General features: G+C 40.3%; 2 protein-coding genes across 4 annotated transcripts in view; one reads left to right on the top strand and one right to left on the bottom strand.

Moving 5' to 3' along the window:
• Esf1 (ESF1 nucleolar pre-rRNA processing protein homolog) overlaps positions 1-8,542 on the bottom strand; it is a 46,913-nt gene extending 38,371 nt beyond the window's left edge. The window contains exons 1-3 of the mRNA XM_057781932.1: positions 8,456-8,542; positions 6,423-7,099; positions 2,874-3,205 (exon numbers count right to left, since the gene is read on the bottom strand). Of these exons, the coding sequence (XP_057637915.1) occupies positions 2,874-3,205; positions 6,423-7,062 (972 nt within the window). The 5' untranslated portion in view covers positions 7,063-7,099; positions 8,456-8,542. The remainder of the gene's footprint in view (positions 1-2,873; positions 3,206-6,422; positions 7,100-8,455) is intronic.
• Positions 8,543-8,689: 147 nt separating this feature from the next.
• Positions 8,690-17,281, top strand: part of Ndufaf5 (NADH:ubiquinone oxidoreductase complex assembly factor 5) — a 35,104-nt gene continuing 26,512 nt past the window's right edge. For all 3 annotated transcript variants that reach the window (XR_009057758.1, XR_009057759.1, XM_057781746.1), the window contains exons 1-3: positions 8,690-8,931; positions 12,469-12,509; positions 16,746-16,809. Coding sequence is in view for 1 of the 3 variants with exons in the window: in XM_057781746.1 (XP_057637729.1) it covers positions 8,713-8,931; positions 12,469-12,509; positions 16,746-16,809 (324 nt within the window). In the remaining 2 variants the exon portion in view is untranslated. The remainder of the gene's footprint in view (positions 8,932-12,468; positions 12,510-16,745; positions 16,810-17,281) is intronic.

Genomic DNA, 17,281 nt, shown 5'->3' with positions numbered 1-17,281 from the left:
ATTTAGAAATAAGGTGGAGCTGGAAAGGGTGGCGCATAGCCTTTAATCCAGTACTTGGGAGATAGAGGCAGGAATCTCTATGAATTAAAGGCTAGCTTGGTTCTCAGAATGAGTTCCAGGACAGACAAGGATGTTAACCTTGGTCTCAAAAACAAAAACAAGTCGGGCGGTGGTGGCACACGCCTTTAATCCCAGCACTCGGGAGGCAGAGGCAGGCGGATCTCTGTGAGTTCGAGGCCAGCCTGGTCTACAAGAGCTAGTTCCAGGACAGGCACCAAAAGCTACGGAGAAACCCTGTCTCGAAAAATCCAAAAAAAAACCAAAAACAACAACAACAACAAAAAAATTCACCTAGAACCAAACCAAACCAACCAAAGAAGGTAGAAAATAATTGAGCAAGAAGGTCTATGTACCTACACATACAACACAAATGAAATAAAAAAGGGAAAAAAAAGGAAATTATGACCTTTGTAGAAAAAAGAATGATATTAAAAACTGTTAAATGAGATATACCGGTCTCAGAAAACAAATACTTTGTTTTCTTTTTTGCTGGGTTTTAAAGTTTTTTTTTAGATGTATTTATTTATTTATTATGTATACAACATGCCACAAGAGGGTGCCAGATCTCATTCTAGATGGCTGTGAGCCACCATGTGGTTGCTGGGAATTGAACTCAGGACCTCTGGAAGAGCAGTCAGTGCTCTTAACCTCTGAGCCATCTCTCTAGCCCTGGGTTTTAAAATTTTTTAAATTTTTGCTATATGTGTTTGTACACTTACATGCAGAAGTCAGAGGTCGACACTATTGTGTCTTCTTCAATCACTCTATGTGTTTTTATTATATTACTGTTATTGGTAGTGTAGTATTAGTGTATTGGTAGTGTTCTGGTAGTGTTAGTGTAGTGGTAGTGTTAGTGTATTGGTAGTGTAGTGTTGGTGTACTCATAGTGTACTGCTAGTGGTAGTGGTAGTGTAGTGGTATTGTAGTGTTAGTGTAATGTTAGTGTAGTGTAGTGGTAGTGTATTGGTAGTGTTAGTGTAGTGTGTTGGTAGTGTTAGTGTAGTGTTAGTGTAGTGTGTTGGTAGTGTTAGTGTAGTGTTAGTGTAGTGTGTTGGTAGTGTTAGTGTAGTGTGTTGGTAGTGTTAGTGTAGTGTTAGTGTAGTGTGTTGGTAGTGTTAGTGTAGTGTATTGGTAGTGTTAGTGTAGTGTAGTGGTAGTGTGTTGGTAGTGTTAGTGTAGTGTGTTGGTAGTGTTAGTGTAGTGTAGTGTTAGTGTATTGGTAGTGGTATTGTAGTGTTAGTGTAATGTTAGTGTAGTGTTAGTGTAGTGTGTTGGTAGTGTTAGTGTGTTGGTAGTGTTAGTGTAGTGTAGTGGTAGTGGTAGTGTAGTGGTGGTGGTAGTAGTAGCAGCAGCAGTATTTTTAAAGACAGGTTTCACTATGTATCTCTGGCTGCCCTGAAACTATGTAGACCAGGCTGGCCTTAAACTCATAGAGATTCACCTGCCTCTGCCTCCCAAGTGCTGGGATTAAATTGTGTGCCACTACACCTGGTCTCTCACCAAATCTGGAGCTTACTGGTTGGTTAGATTGGTTGGCAATGAGCCTTTAGGATCCTACTACTTTTGTTCACTGAAACTCAAGTCCTTATGTTTGTATAGCAAGCACTTTATGGATGGAACCATCTCCCCACTCTGTTAAATCCAGATTTAAATTTGTGTGTATATACATCACGAAATTACAAAGGGTCCATAATAGTAGAGGGAGAGATGGAAGCTGGGGAAGAGAGAATGAAGGAATACATGGTATATAAAAACAGAAGAGGGAACTATTTGGGGTGAGGAAAGGGATGAGCAATGAGCAAGAGCAGGGCAGGAAGGATGCAGAGGGCAGGATAGAAGGAAGATGGGCAGGAACAAAGTATACTGGCATAAATGACGAAAATACCACAGCAAAGTATATTACTTTTCATTCTATCTTTAAAAATTAATTAAAAACAACATTTTACAAAAGAAACACTGCCTCAAGCAACAACAACAAAAGATAAAAGGAAGGAAAAGAACTTTCCCATTTCATGTGCTTGGACATGCATCTAATCTATACACACTAGCTCCATTTCAAGGCGTTTACTCTTTCTAATGTTGGGACTGAACTTAGAGCCTTGCACATGCTAGGTAAGCACTATAACACTGAGTTCATCTCCAGTCCTTAAAACAAATCTTAATCATCATTAATACCACCAGGGTCTAGAGAAGTGATTCACTGGTAGTATCCTACCTGGCAGACAGGAGGCCCTGGGTTCAATCAACAACAAACGAGCCCCACATTTTACCAGTAAAACTTTTATCACTTAATTTATTTTTAATGCTTTCTTTTGTTTAGTTTTCTTTTCTGAAAAGAGACAGGGTTTTATTGACCAAGCTTATAATCCAAGTTAGCTTAGAACTCACTATGCATTCCAGGCTACTCTTAAGCTTACAACAATTTTCCTGCTTCCTAAGTGATGCTACTACAGGTGTGTGCCACCATGCTCTTCTTTATTCAGCCTACTAATGCCGGTCAAGAATTCCATCACTGAAGCCGGGCGATGGTGGCGCACGCCTTTAATCCCAGCACTCGGGAGGCAGAGGCAGGCGGATCTCTGTGAGTTCGAGACCAGCCTGGTCTACAGAGCTAGTTCCAGGACAGGCTCAAAAAGCCACAGAGAAACCCTGTCTTGAAAAACCAAAAAAAAAAAAAAAAAAAAAAAAAAAAGAATTCCATCACTGAATTAGATAGATGTCCAGTTCCTTCCTACTTAATTTAATAACATCAACCAATCACCCATAAAAGCTAACTGTCCTGTTATTTATAAATAATTTACTGCAAATGTTACCTCATCAGCCCGAGGAGCATCTTTATCTAATTCTCTCCAAGCATGTTCAAAACCAGGTTCTTCCGGAAACAGATCTGCAAAATCGTCTTCATCTTCAGAACTAGTTTCGATATTTCCTTTACCCCTTGCCAGATCAGGACCACTGTCACTTTCATCCTCCTCCTCACTGTCTTCCTCCTCCTCTTCCTCTTCCTCCTCTTCATCATCATCAGCTGAAGTTCTATCATCACTTGTGACTTCATCTTCAGAGTCCTCATCACTTCCTATCTCACTAGCACTGTCTGAATCTTCCTCCAGGGCATCTTTTTCTCTTGCCAGAACGACTGGAAGCACTACAGCATATTGGGGGAGGGAGAAAGGAGACGTGTATACTGAATTAAGTTAAATCCAAATTATTGATATTAGATCCAGTATAACTCATACAAAACAAAAGGAACGTAAGTTCAGTAAAATTCATGCTATATTAAGTTATTTAAGTGAAATCATAACATTTATAAGATGATGTAAGTGTATTTATATACTTATTTAGTATTCGTGGAATACCTGCTTAGTGGTTGTGTTTAGTACACAACCACTGGCAAAAAGTTATCAATTTCCAGTTGAATAAATAAGTGACAAGCATTAAAATAAACAATCAAATCAATACGCACACACATACTCTACAAGCATTAAAATAAACAATCAAATCAATATGCACACACATACTCTACAAGCATTAAGTTTCCAAGATTGTGGTTATTCAACAGCTAAATAAAGGAAGAAGAGGAATTAAGTAAGCACAGTGAGAAAACGGATGAAGGAAATTTGTTTTGAACAGTAAGGAAAGCATCTGTAAAGAGCTGTCAATGACAGAGAAGTAGCAATCATTTGTGGTTTATCGCTAGCAAGGAGTCAAGAAACAGATTTATTAGATTGAGGATGCCATCTCAACTAACTATAGAAAACCGGGGGGTAGAGCAGGTGTGAATTATAAACGGAGGGACAGAATAGTACTCTAGACAAGAAAAGAGGACAGTATAAAGCTGATGGCAGTAGAAATGTAACAAAGTGAGAAGCTTCAGACGGTACACTGACAGGGATATTTGATACGGAACAAGAGTTTTAGAAGTGTCAATGAGTCCTGCCTTCCTAACTTACAAACACGCCCCACTAGCCCTAACTGCTAGACAGGTAAACATGAAACACTGGAAAATAATAAATTTGATGAGGAAATTTTATTTTAGTTGAGTTCTGAATATTTGAATTCAAAGAGTCTTCAAGGTTAACAGCAGTGTGCTTGCCTAGCATGCCCAAAGCACTAGGTTTGATCCTTGGAATGAAACAAAGCACCTTTGAGTCATGTAGCAGAAAACATCAATAGAGCTGTTTACTCTAAGTAAAGTGTGAGCTGGTGATTAAATTTATAACTCATTCATACATAACTGACAAAACTTGCATTATGAATGAGATTACCAAACAGCAATGGTAACTAAAAATTTTCTGCTAACATTTTGTAAGTGTTAGCTAACCACATACCAAGATATTTTGTTTAAATAGGATCTCATTTTTCTTTCACGCCTCTGAAGGAGTTCGTACTTTACTTCTGAATACAATCACCTCTGCATGTGTGAGTATCTTTTGTACTGCATTTAAGCTGGTATTTCTGTTTCCGCTTACTCAAAAGGCTCTAAGTTTGGAGAATGAAAGGTAAATTTTAAAACTTAAGGTAAAGAATGAAATTTGTTCTTAATTCTATGTTTTTATAATATTGATTAATTAATCCAATATTTATTGCCTATATTGAACTAGGAAAAAGCAAAGAGAAAACTTATATGGTCTCATGTCTTTAATTATTAATTAATGAATCATTAGTTAATGCACTATATTGAGGTGAGTTAGAGAGATGGTTCAGTGGTTATGACCATGTAGAAGATCTGGTTTGGTTCCCAACACCCACATGGTGGTTCACAGCCACCTGTAACTCCAATTCCAAGGGATCCAATGCCCTCTTCTTTGACCTCCATAGTACATATACATACATACAGAACAACTTCAAAAACTATTTTTGTTTGCATATCTGTGCATGATATGCTTATGTATGGGGGGGAAGGGGGCACATATGTCATATGTGGAGGCCAGCACAATTTTGTGCAGTTAGTTCTCTACTTCCTCCTTTACATGGATACTGAAGGCTACATTGCAGAGCTTGAGAAGCAAGCACCTTTACCTGCTGAGCCATCTTGCCTGTTTTTAATTTAAAACAGGGTCTCATATAGTCCACACTAGCCTCAAAATCACTATGAAGCTGAGGATGGCCTAGAACTGATCCTTGGAACTTATCTTAACAATTGTCAGGATTACAGGCATTATCAGCATGCCAGGATACGGGGAGGTATTTAAAGTAAAAAGATTTTGCAGATACTATTTGGCTGAAAACTACTGAAGTCTTTAAGATTTTACTGTCTAACAGAATAGGACTACTGATCTACATACATCCAATCCTAAATTTGCTCAACAACTTCTTTGGTCCTCAAACTTAATCCCAACTGCTACCATCCCCAAAATCCAAAACAAATAATAAACAATTAATGCATCTCTTATGAATTTTTCTCTGGTTATATTTTGATTAGCCACTTTTGACATTTTTAAAACTCACTTATGGCCCTTCCTGCTACAATATTTTGTATTACAGGTTTGACATCTCTACTTTTGCTCTATGCTGTCCAATATGGAAGGTAACAGTCAAAAGAGACAATTTAGTATTTTAAATATGACTCTTTCAATTTGAGATTAATACTAAACAAGAATGTAAAAGTACAAATTTGTTATCATTAATTACATAGAAATGAAATTGATTTACTGGATATAAATAAATAAAATTATTTCATCTCTTTATTTTTCCTTTTTAATACCACTATTAGGAAATACTATTACAATGTATTTCTAGTGGATGGTGCCAGTAGACCAGGGTCATCACACAGAGTTAAGCAGGCTGTTATCTGCCTAAAAGCATCTACAAGAGGGAAAGAAGAGCTAAGACCAAACCTAATTTCCATTCGAGTTATGCACTCTGCAGATGCTGCGCTTGCTCAAGGGAAATCAACATGTTGCTTCAGTCAAAACTGTCATTCTCTCACCAAACTATGAACCCCAGAGCACTGTGTCTGTGTGGTTACAGGCTATGCCATTTTCTAAATGAAACAGACAGCATACAAGCTCGCGATAACCCTAAGGAGGGGACCACGCCCTACAGTAGTTGTCACGTAGCTGAATGAACTAAATGAAGAGTACCCAATTCTACTTACCTTCTTCAAGCACATCTCTTCCTATGTACAACATACAGGAGTTCTCAGCAGTGTTCACTAGAAACCAACATCACTTACCCAAGCTTTCCTGCTTGTCTTCTGGTATCAAAACAAGAAGAAATTGCATATTGTTTCTTTCATGGTTATATATTTTAAAATAAAACACTTGTCTGTTCTCATCACACTACAAAATGATTATTGTTTATGTTTTCAAAAGAGCACAGCAAAATAGTATAATACAGAAGAATCAGTACTTCAAACCAACCTGATTGCTTTTCTCTTTTTGCCTTAGAACAAGTGATTGTTGGAGATTTCACAATTTCAGGGGTACTGGAATTTTTGGTCCTTGGTTTTCCTTTGGGCAAAGAATCTGTACTGTGGTCGGTGATGTTCCTTTTCTTTTTTGTATTTTGTGGAAATTCTTCACTATCCTTTTTGGGACTTATTTCTGAATTTGCCTTTTGAGATTTACACACATTTTTCATTTTTTGAATTCTTTCAGAATTATCTAAATCATTTTTATTTATAGGATCCTTCTGATCAATTTTTTTGGTTTCTTTCTTTTTCTCCTCAATCAGCATTTTTGACTCCACTTCTTTTTCAGTCTGTTTCTTTTTCTGCTTTACTTTCTTTTGGTCCAGTACTTTGCTTTCTTCATCAGAGAGATCAGAATCAGAGTCTGAAAGGTCATAGAAGCGTTTCAGGTCTTCCGTAGTGCTGTGGGTGATAGGGCGCCCTCTTTTGTCAACAGCATAGTTCAATTTAAACTTTTTGTCATGAAACATGGCTCGAAATCTCTTGTCAATTTTGACTTTTCGGTCCTTCTCTGGCATTTCCCAAAATCTGGGATCCTTTGAAACCCTCCTAAACCGCTGGTCATTCATTATTTCTTGTTTGGATGACATTTTTACGGTCTTACTGAATATCCAGAAAAACCAAGCACTGGAAAATAAAATAAATAGTACAATGAGAAATGCTTAACACCATTAAAATATAAGAAAAAAACCACATTTGTTCATTGTGTGCCCCCCCCCCCCCCCGTCCCAAAATTAAGACAGCTTAAACTTAATTTCAGCTACCCAACCTATTCTGGGTCAAACATAAAAAAAAGAAAAACATAGTAAAATATAATCCTTACATTACAGCTTACTTGAAATGAATTTAAGACAAAGCAGACAGAATCCTAGGGTAATGTTTAGTAGCTGATTGCACTCATCATTTCTGTGTATTTCTAGACTGTATTTGTCATCAATTAAAAGATTACTAGGGCACGGAATCACATACATGTAAAGCCAGGGTACTGAAGGCAGAGACATGATTATCTGTTTGAGGCTAGACCTTATATAGTTACAGAGGCAACTGGTGGTCAGCCTGGGCTACACAGTGAGACTGTTTCAAGAAACCAAAGCCTGACATCTGGGAGAAGGCCCAGTCAATGAAGTGCTTCCTGCTTAAGTATGACACGGATTTGATCCTCTAGAAAAAAAAGTTGGACAGTGTTGGTGCATGCCTTTAATCCCAGCACTTGGGAGGCAGAGGCAGCAGGCGGATCTCAGTGAGTTCGAGGCCAGCCTGGTCTACAAAGTTACAGGACAGGCAGGGGGCTACACAAAGAAACTCTGTCTGGAAAAATCAAGAACCCACCCCTCCCCCGCAAAAAATAAAAACTAACTAACCAAACAAACAAACAAAAACTGCACACATTAAAAACCCTGCATGCCTATAATCCTACAGCTGGTGGCTGGAGTGGGCAGAGGCAGGAGGAGGTCATCCAACTTAGTTTATTTGAGGAGCTTCAGGTTCCAATGAGAGCTCCTATCTCAAAAAATAAGGTGGAGAGCAATTGAGGCAGCCACCTTTGGCACCCATAAGCAAGCACCCTCCCAAACGTATGAGCACACAAGGTCATGGACATGTGGCCTGGTGTGACCAACTGTATATGCAACAGACAGAGAGAAAAACAAAGTAAGATTCTCAATTTCAGCTGGTCTCATTTGTTTTTTATACTCTAGTTCCATTCTCTTTGTTAACCTTCATATTCTCAACTGGGCTGCTGTACTTCAAAACCCTTTACTTTCTAACGGGAAAAACATAAAACGTCACGGATGCGCTGATAAATTCCTTTCATCCCTACAGTCCACTCCTCCTCTGGCTTGGGAGCTCCAAGCTAGCTGGTTCCGGAACGATCCTGCCGCTTCACAAACTTTCGGGGAAAGTTCCTCGGCTGAGGTCGCTTGAGAGCAGCCCTGAAGAGAACAACGGGGCCAGAAAGGGACCAACAATGGGCGCACTACTTACAAACCCCAAAGTCGATCCCGTCGGAGACCCACACAGCCCCGCACTCGTCTTTTCGGATCCCGGTCTGAGTTCACATGGAGCGCACACCTATAATCCTTTGCGTGACGCTCGCCAGTAACGGCAGGGGAACTAGGACAAACTACTTCAATTTTGCCTTTTCCCTCTTGGAACAATTTTGTATCGTTGTGCTAGCCGTACTCCCATCGGCGCATGCGCACAATAGAAAATTATACCCTGCTGTGGCGCCGTGACCGGAGATGCTGCGACCGGTCGTGCTTTGGCGCTTAAAGCGGCTCCGGGGCCCGGTGGTCTCCGCAGGGAGCGGTGGTCGCAGGGAGGTAGCGTCCGGTGTCCCTCCTTCGGGCAGCACCTCGCCCAGAGCCCTAAACATCTTCGACAGGGAATTGAAGAGGAAGCAGAAAAACTGGGCAGCCCGACAGCCTGAGCCCATGAAATTTGACTACCTGAAGGAGGAGGTGAGACTGCGGGACAGCGACGGAGGGAGGCGCGGAGCCCGACTGGGCAGGCAGACCCGCCCGGCCCTGTGACCTTGAGAAGAAGCTTCACCTTTCTGGGCCTTTGTTTTGTGAAAGTCCGGGCCTCGGGTAGTGTGCACGGCAGTCACTCATTCTCTTAGCAAGTACTGCTTCTGCTTGAGTTCCAGGGCAAAGCAATACCCCCCATCCCAACACACACACTCCAGACCCCCGCTTTTGTAGGATAGCATTAAGGAGAGAGCGCGAGACACGCGTAGACAAGGAATGTATTCAGCTAAATGTGGTGAAGAAGAAGTGAAATGGCCTGATTGATGGCACGGATGGTCAAGAGCGGCTGCTGTGGAGAAAGATGTGAGAAATCGTCGAGCTGAGATGGGAGATAGGACGAGTCACCTAGGAAAAGGAAGAGATAAGTCCCGAACTCCTGAGGCAGAAAGGACCTGTAGGGGCCTTTCAATAAGCACCTCTTTCTGTTGCAGAAAAGCACCCGAATTACAGCCCTACTGAAGCCGCGTGAATGCAGAACTAGAACATATTCACTAAAGTGTATGAAGGGAAAAGACTTCGATGTACCTAACCCTTGCCCATCACCCTCTCAAAACAAAGACAACTATATTCCGAGTTTTCAAATAGTAATCACAGCTCCAGAATGTTTATAAGAGGTTGAGTGAAGTGTGTGAAGGAATAGTAGACTTCAACGCCAGATGTCACTGGCCCACTGCAGGGTGGTACTTGCCATTCAGTTCTCTCTCTCTCTCTCTCTCTCTCTCTCTCTCTCTCCATCCATCCATCCATCCATCCATCCATCCATCCATCTATCTATCTATCTATCTATCTATCTATCTATCTAATCTATCTATCTAATCTATCTGCTGGGTTTCTTTGTAGCTTTGGAGCCTGTTCCGGAACTAGCTCTTGTAGACCAGGCTGGCCTCGAACTCACAAAGATTCGCCTGGGATTAAAGGCGTGCACCACCACCACCCGACGAGTTTCTTTTATATTGTGCTGGGGGAGCTGGTCAACTGTATTTTTCCAGACTTGATGTTTACTAATTTGCAAAAGTTACTAAAAGGAAAAAAAAAAGCAGTTAATGTAGATTGGATGAGTATGGTAACACACGTCTGTGATCCTGGCATTCAGGAGGCTGAAGCTGGGGGATTAGAGGGTTGTTATGAGTTCAAAGCCAGCCTGGGTGTCCTTTCTCAGACAAAACAAAAACATAGTTAATTCATTTAGAAGCTACACAAAGTTTGTACTAAGTTTTTATTAAGGGATCATTTATATACTGATTTATAATCCTTAGCCAAGGTGAATAATTTTTAATTTAATGTATCTCATGCCAGTGTCTGTGAACACTAATATATCAGTTGTTGTTAGGAAAAATACTAAGACAGCCGCTCCGCCGGCGCAAAGAAATCCAATCAGACCAAATCAAACTGAATTAAAATGCCCATGTTTTATTAAATGCAACACTTTCTATTGGCCTAGAGCTTGGCAGGGGAGACAGAAAACCGGGGGGCATATGCAAAACCCTCTTCCTCTTCTGGGCTCCCACTTAAATACCCTGTGGGAGGGGTCAGGACCTGGCATGCTCTGGGATTTGGAGTCCAGACCAATGCAACTCCCAGGCCAGGGGGCTGGGGTGGATGCCAGGGGCTGGGGTGATGCTCCTAACTTAACATTACAGTTCTCCTGGTCTTAGTTGGGGTTACTATTGTTGTGATAAAACACTATGATCAAAAACAACTTGAGGAAGAAAGGGTTTATCTTACAACTCCCAGGTTACACTTCATTTCTGAGGGAAGTCAGGCCAGGAACCTGGAGGCAGGAACTGAAGCAAAGGCTATGGAATCATGCTCCTTGCTGGTTTGCTCCTCATACCATCCAGGGCCACCTGCCCTAGGGGCGGCACCACCCAGGATAAACTGGATCTTCCCACATCCATCATTAATCAAGAAAGTGTCCTACAAGCCGGGCGGTGGTGGCGCACGCCTTTAATCCCAGCACTTGGGAGGCAGAGGCAGGCGGATCTCTGTGAGTTCGAGACCAGCCTGGTCTACAAGAGCTAGTTCCAGGACAGGCTCCAAAGCCACAGAGAAACCCTGTCTCGAAAAAACCAAAACCAAAACAAAACAACAACAAAAAAATGATGATGAAAGTGTCCTACAGCCTAGCCTATAGGCTGATCTTATGGAAACATTTTCTCAACTAAGATTTTCCTCTTTCATGTGGGCAGTGGCCAGCCCACACCTTTTTGGCCCACATTTGTAGTGATGAGGTGAGCAGGCCTGCTTTTTGTCCCTTCCCGGCTCCCGCATGGTTAGCTTTACACCCGAAATAACAACACACAAATTGTATTCATTTAAACACTGCCTGGCCCATTAGCTCTAGCCTCTTACTGGCTAACTCTCACATCTTGATTAACTCATTTCTATTAATGTATGTAGCACCATGAGGTGGTGGCTTACCGGGAAGATTCTAACCTATGTCCATCTTGGGCCAGAGCTTCATGGCGACTGCCTCACTTCCCTTCTCAGCATTCTGTTCTGTCTTTCCCACCTACCTATGTTCTGACCTATCAGGCCAAGCAGTTTTCTTTATTAATTAACCAATGAAAGCAACAGATAGATAGAAGATCCACCTACATCACACACTTTTAATTCTAGCACTCAGGAGGCAGAGGTAGGTGATCTCTGAGTTTGAGGCCAGCCTGGTCTACAAAACAAGTTCCAGGACAGCCAAGGCTGTTACACAGAGAAATCCTGCCTTGAGAAACCAAAGGGGTGGGGGGTAGGGAGAAGGAAAGAAAGAATTCTCTCTTCCAGGTATGTCTGGATTTGTGTTGAGCTGACAAAAACCAATCAGGATAATGTTTCTTTCCTTTTCATTCTTATCTTGCATCACATGGAATACAAAGGCCAAGTATGTATACCATTTTTTAAGATTGTTTAGAGCAAGTTTTTGTTTTGTTTGTTTGTTTTGAGGCAAAATCTCACTGTAGGTCTGGTTGTCCTGGAATTCACTATGTAATATAGACCAGTCTGGCCTCAAACTCACAAGAGACCCACCTGTGTCAGCGTCCTTGTCTTTATGTTGTTTTTGTGGTTTTGAGACAAGGGTCTTTATAGTATATGCTAGCTTGGAACTCATCATGTCATCATTTATTACAGACCAGCCTCAGATTTGTGGCAATCCTCCTGCCTCAGCCTCCTGACTGTTAGGTCTATAAACATATACAGACATATATAGCTGCCACACCTAGCAGATTATTTAATCTTGATTTTATTAAATTGGCTCTAAAGTAATTTGCTTCAGTTTGTTTCCAGGGATATGTTTTATAATATTTTATCTATATCCAGTATTTGTAAAGAAAGTTGCTGTGGGAAAATAGAAAATGGGATTACAAAGTACTTATCATTTTGAAACGTAATTGACTCTTAGGTTTAAAAAAAGAATGTTAACTTCTCTGTTAAACCTTCTCTGTGTATTTAACCCACTGACTTGAAATCTTTCAGGTTGGCAGTCGGATTGCAGACCGTGTGTATGACATAGCCAGGTAGGAGATGATGTTATAATGAGATGCAGTCCCTCTTTTTCTCCCTCTCTCCCTGCTTGTCTTTCTTCTCTTAGTCTCTCTGTCTCTCTTTCCCTAAACAGCGTCTTGCTTTAACTCCTAGGCCTGGCCTTGAACTGAGCATCTGGGAATACAGACATGCTCTACCACTCCTGGTGAGCAACAAAATCTGTCCTTGAGTGGAGACTTGAAACTAAATGATGAGAACTTGATATGTGAGAATTTTATTACCAGACTTGGCGATATAAATAACTCTAAACATCTTCTTTCCTTTTCAGATGCTTGGGATAGGGTCTCACGATGTAGCCTAGGCTTGTTGGCTTCCAGCTCATGGCGCTCCTCTTGCCTCTGCCTCCTGAGTGCTGAGATGATGAGTATGCATGGCCCCACCTGGCTGTCCTTTTTCTTGTCTGGGAAAGCAAATGACATTTTCTTCATTGTTATTTTCTTTTTTAAAAAATAGTATGGATGTAAAACTTTTGCCTTTCTTAAGCCTGAGTGGCTGATCTATTTGGTTTAGACCAAATTTAGTAATGGAGAGATTGCTGAAAATATAGAACTAAAATATTGACTACATGTGAAATCTTAAGATTTATTAAACCTACATTTAGGTTTTACTGAAATGAGCAATAGAATCTTTTGCCATTTGAGTGAGGGAGAAAGTGTAGCTAGATTTGTTTCCCAGTTTATGTCGGTAAGGCCTTGCCCATTTTATCTTACACATTGCTAATGGTAGTACAGATCTTATGATAATTCTCTGGGGAATGACTTGAGAAAGAACACTTTCATTAAGTAGTGTAAAAATCTTGATGTATCTGTTGCTCCATGCTCTGGGCATAATGAAAGCTTTATTGATTCCGGCTTGTCACCATGTAGTGGAACTGCAGCCAAATACTAGAATTGCTCTCCGACATTAGCAAATCACTCCTTTTTGTTGACTTTTCTTTACATGACCTTCATTGAATTATACCAATATGGGATAAATTTATCATAGTTTTCTGTTCAAAGCAGGGAGAGTTTTATAAAATCACAGGCTCTCCAGCTGTATTGTAGATACACCTTTACAAATGAAAAGGAGTCTATAATTTTGTAAGGTAGAAAATACTTCCTTATGGCAAAAGGGCCTCCTTTCATTTTTGTCACTAATTATTTTAAAGACAAAAATAGCTTACTGTTACCATTTCCCTGAATTATACTTTGTTTGTGATTTAATAAATGAAGCATTAAGTTTTTTTGCTTTTCGGTTTGGAGTTCACAAACTATGCCACAGCTATAAGGATAATAAAGCTAAATCCATGAAGATTGTTGTGATTGTGACTGAAATTTTAATTTAAACTTTAAATGTTTGGAATTAAATTCTTTAAAATACTTTTAAATGTTCTTGTGTTGACATCCTATCCATTATTAGAGTACTTAACAGGCCTGGATTTGTGCTTACCATGCACAAGCCTATGGTTTCCATCCTTTGTATCACAAGGAGAAACAAACAGCTGAGAAGTTTGTATTATCAGTGCTCTGCTTTATTAATTTAAAAAACTACAGAAATTTTTATTACAGAGAGTTGGGCCTTTTAGTACTGTTAAACAGTGAGATAACTCATTTTTCTTAAACAGTTAAACTGAGATAAATATTTTTTTTTTATTTTTAATTTTTGGTTTTTTTGAGACAGGGTTTCTCTGTGGTTTTAGAGCCTGTCCTGGAACTAGCTCTTGTAGACCAAGCTGGTCTCGAACTCACAGAGATCCACCTGCCTCTGCCTCCCAAGTGCTGGGATTAAAGGCGTGCACCACCACCGCCCGAATATTTTATAAATAGTAAAAGCAGTAATCTCTTGTTTTCTGAAGACTTTGTTTTTAATTTTATCTGTATATATGTGCACCTGAACGTGTGTAAATGCAGGTACCTACAGAGTCTGGAAGAACTAGGGTTGCAGGTAGTCATTAGCCACCTGATATGAGTGTTGGAAACTGAGTCTGGGTCCTCTGCAAATGCAGCAAGTGCTCTTATTCATGGAGCTCTCTCCCTGGCCCCACACTTTTTCATTTTATTGATGAGGAAACAGATGTAGCCAGGCTTAATCACGTTTAGTCACATGTGCAGGTCCAAAATTTGAATACATGTTTTTCTAATTCTAAAAGTATTATTTATTGTTTCTTCATAATCCAGACATAAAACATTCAGTAAAATGTCAGTAGTGTTTTTCCATCTGGTATTTTATAATTTGACATGCATCTTTTTATCATTTTTTATGTGTATGCATGAACATGTGTGCATACATGTGTTGCAGGTATGTGTGTGCATATGTACTTAACGCGTACTGAAACAAGAGGTTGATGTTGGGTGTCTTCCTTGTCACGTTTTACCATATTTTTTTGAGACAGAGTCTTTTGCTGGACCTTGCTGATTGTGCTAGACTGGTGTCTCAGATAGGGTTTCTAATGCTGTGAGGATACATGGTGACCAGGGCAACTCTTATAAAGGAAAACAGTTCATTGGGGTGTCCTTCTTACTGTTATACAATCAATAAAAACTCAGAGACATATATTGGCATTCATCTGGAAGACCAGAAAAGCAAAGCAGCCATTCACTGGCTCTTACATTAACCTCAGTTCAAAAATGGTGATCCTGCCTCCGGGAAACCTCAGATGAGATTGAGACTGAGAGCTGTCTCTTCCCATTTTATAATCTTCTCTAGGGCTGGGATTAAAGGCGTGCACCACTGCGGCCTGGTTTCTATGGCAAGCTATTGGGATTAAAGGTGTGTGTTATTGTGGCTATTTGGATTACAGGTGTGTGCCATTACTGCCTGGTCTGTAAGGCTGGCCAGTGTGACAGTTTTACTTTTCTGACTTCAGGCAAGCTTTATTTATTAAAATATAGATGAAATGCCCCTACATTTTACAGTTCAGAGGTTCAATCCATTATCATTATGGTGTAGAACATGGCGGTATACAGGCAGACATGGTGTTGGAGAAGTAGCTGGGAATCCTACATCTTGCAGGCAACAGGAAGTTAACTGAGACACTGGGTGGTATCCTGAGCATTAGAAATCTCAGCCTGCCCCCACAGTGACACACTTCCTCTAACAAGGCCACACCTACTCAACAAGGCCACACCTCCTAGTAGTGCCACTCCCTTTGGGGGCCAGTTTCTTTTTTGCTGCCACAGCTGGCTGTCTAGCAAGCCCCGGAGATCCATCTGTCTCTTCCTTTCCAGCACTGGGATTATAGGCACGTGCTGCCACACTTAAGCTTCACTTCTATGTGGGTGCTGGTGCTTGAAAGTCATCATGCTTGCATGGAAAGCACTTTATTAAGTGGGCCATCTCCTCAGCCCATTTTTGGCAACCATTCTTTTTTTTTAATTAATTTATTTTTTAAAATTTCATTTTACTTTCCAACCACAGTCCTCCTTCCCTGCATCTCCCTTGGCAGCCATTCTTAAGAAAAATTAAATTGCAGTTCTTTCTGTTCTTTTGTTTACAGAAACAGTTGATGTGTGTCCCAATTTAGAGGAGCTAGTCTGATATGGAGCTCTACTCTTCTGACTCTGGGTTCAGATAGACTGAATTCAAGAATTGATTGCTGCTTATATGAGATGTTTGAGTTGGGACCTGGAAGATAGCTCAGTAGTTAAGAGAACTGGTTGTGCTTCCAGAGGACTTGGGTTCTGTACTCAGTACCCATATGGAGATTCACAGCCATCTGTAACTTCAGTTCTAAGGAATCGAATGCCCACTTTTGGTTTCCATGATCACCAGGCGTGCACATGATATACATACAATACATTGCCATCAAAACATTCAGATATATAAAATAAGAATTAAAAATGTGTATTTAAAGAAAAAGAAGATATTTGAATTGACTTACTTAGACCTGGACACTTGGAACTTACTGTACTCCTAAGTTTTCAATAATTCTTGGAGTTTTTAGAGGGCGTGTTTTTAGTTGTTTTTCCCCCTGTGATGCTGGAGGTTGAATTGAGTGTCTTGCACATGCTAAGCAGGAACTCTCCCACTGAGCTGTATCCCCAGCCCAAGTTTAAAAACGCTTGATGACATTTCATATGGAAAGTAGAACATTATATCTTCTAGATACAGCTGGTGCGTCAAGCCTCCTGAAAGGTGTAGTTGGTAAAATGTTCTTCCTTGAGATTAGTTCTTGATTATTTTATGGCCTGTATTGCAAAGCTTAGCTTTTATGTCTGTTTTTTTTTCAGAGATTTTCCCCTTGCACTGGATGTGGGATGTGGAAGAGGCTACATAGCACAACATTTAAATAAGGTATTTTATACACTGGCTTAATCAATTTTGAAAAATAAAATTGTGTGTGCGCAAATACATAAGCATCCCTAGAGCATTTGTTTGTGTGTGCAGGTACATGTGGTTTTTAAGACAAGTCTCTCATAGGTCATCTTCTTGCCAAGTAGGCTATACTAGGGGGCCAGGAAGCCCTGGGAGCTGCCTGTCTCTTCTACCCCTTTGTAAGCATTGCAGGAACCACTGTGATCACCTTTCTTAAATGTGGGTTCAGGGAACTGTGATCACCTTTCTTAAATGTGGGTTCAGGGAATTGAACTCACAGTGCTTTGAAGGCAACTGAGTCATCTCCTCAGCCCTTAATCCCCTAATTTAGTTTATTTTAAGAAAAGACTTCTCTTATCACTTTAGTTGAATATTTAGATTTCACTTATGTTAAAATTGCTAAACATTTATTCAGTGCTTCTAATATAATGATATTCAATAATTTCTTTAC

Source organism: Chionomys nivalis, chromosome 9 (assembly GCF_950005125.1).
Source record: "Chionomys nivalis chromosome 9, mChiNiv1.1, whole genome shotgun sequence".
Lineage (NCBI taxonomy): Eukaryota > Metazoa > Chordata > Mammalia > Rodentia > Cricetidae > Chionomys > Chionomys nivalis.
This window is presented reverse-complemented; position numbering and strand designations above follow the sequence as displayed.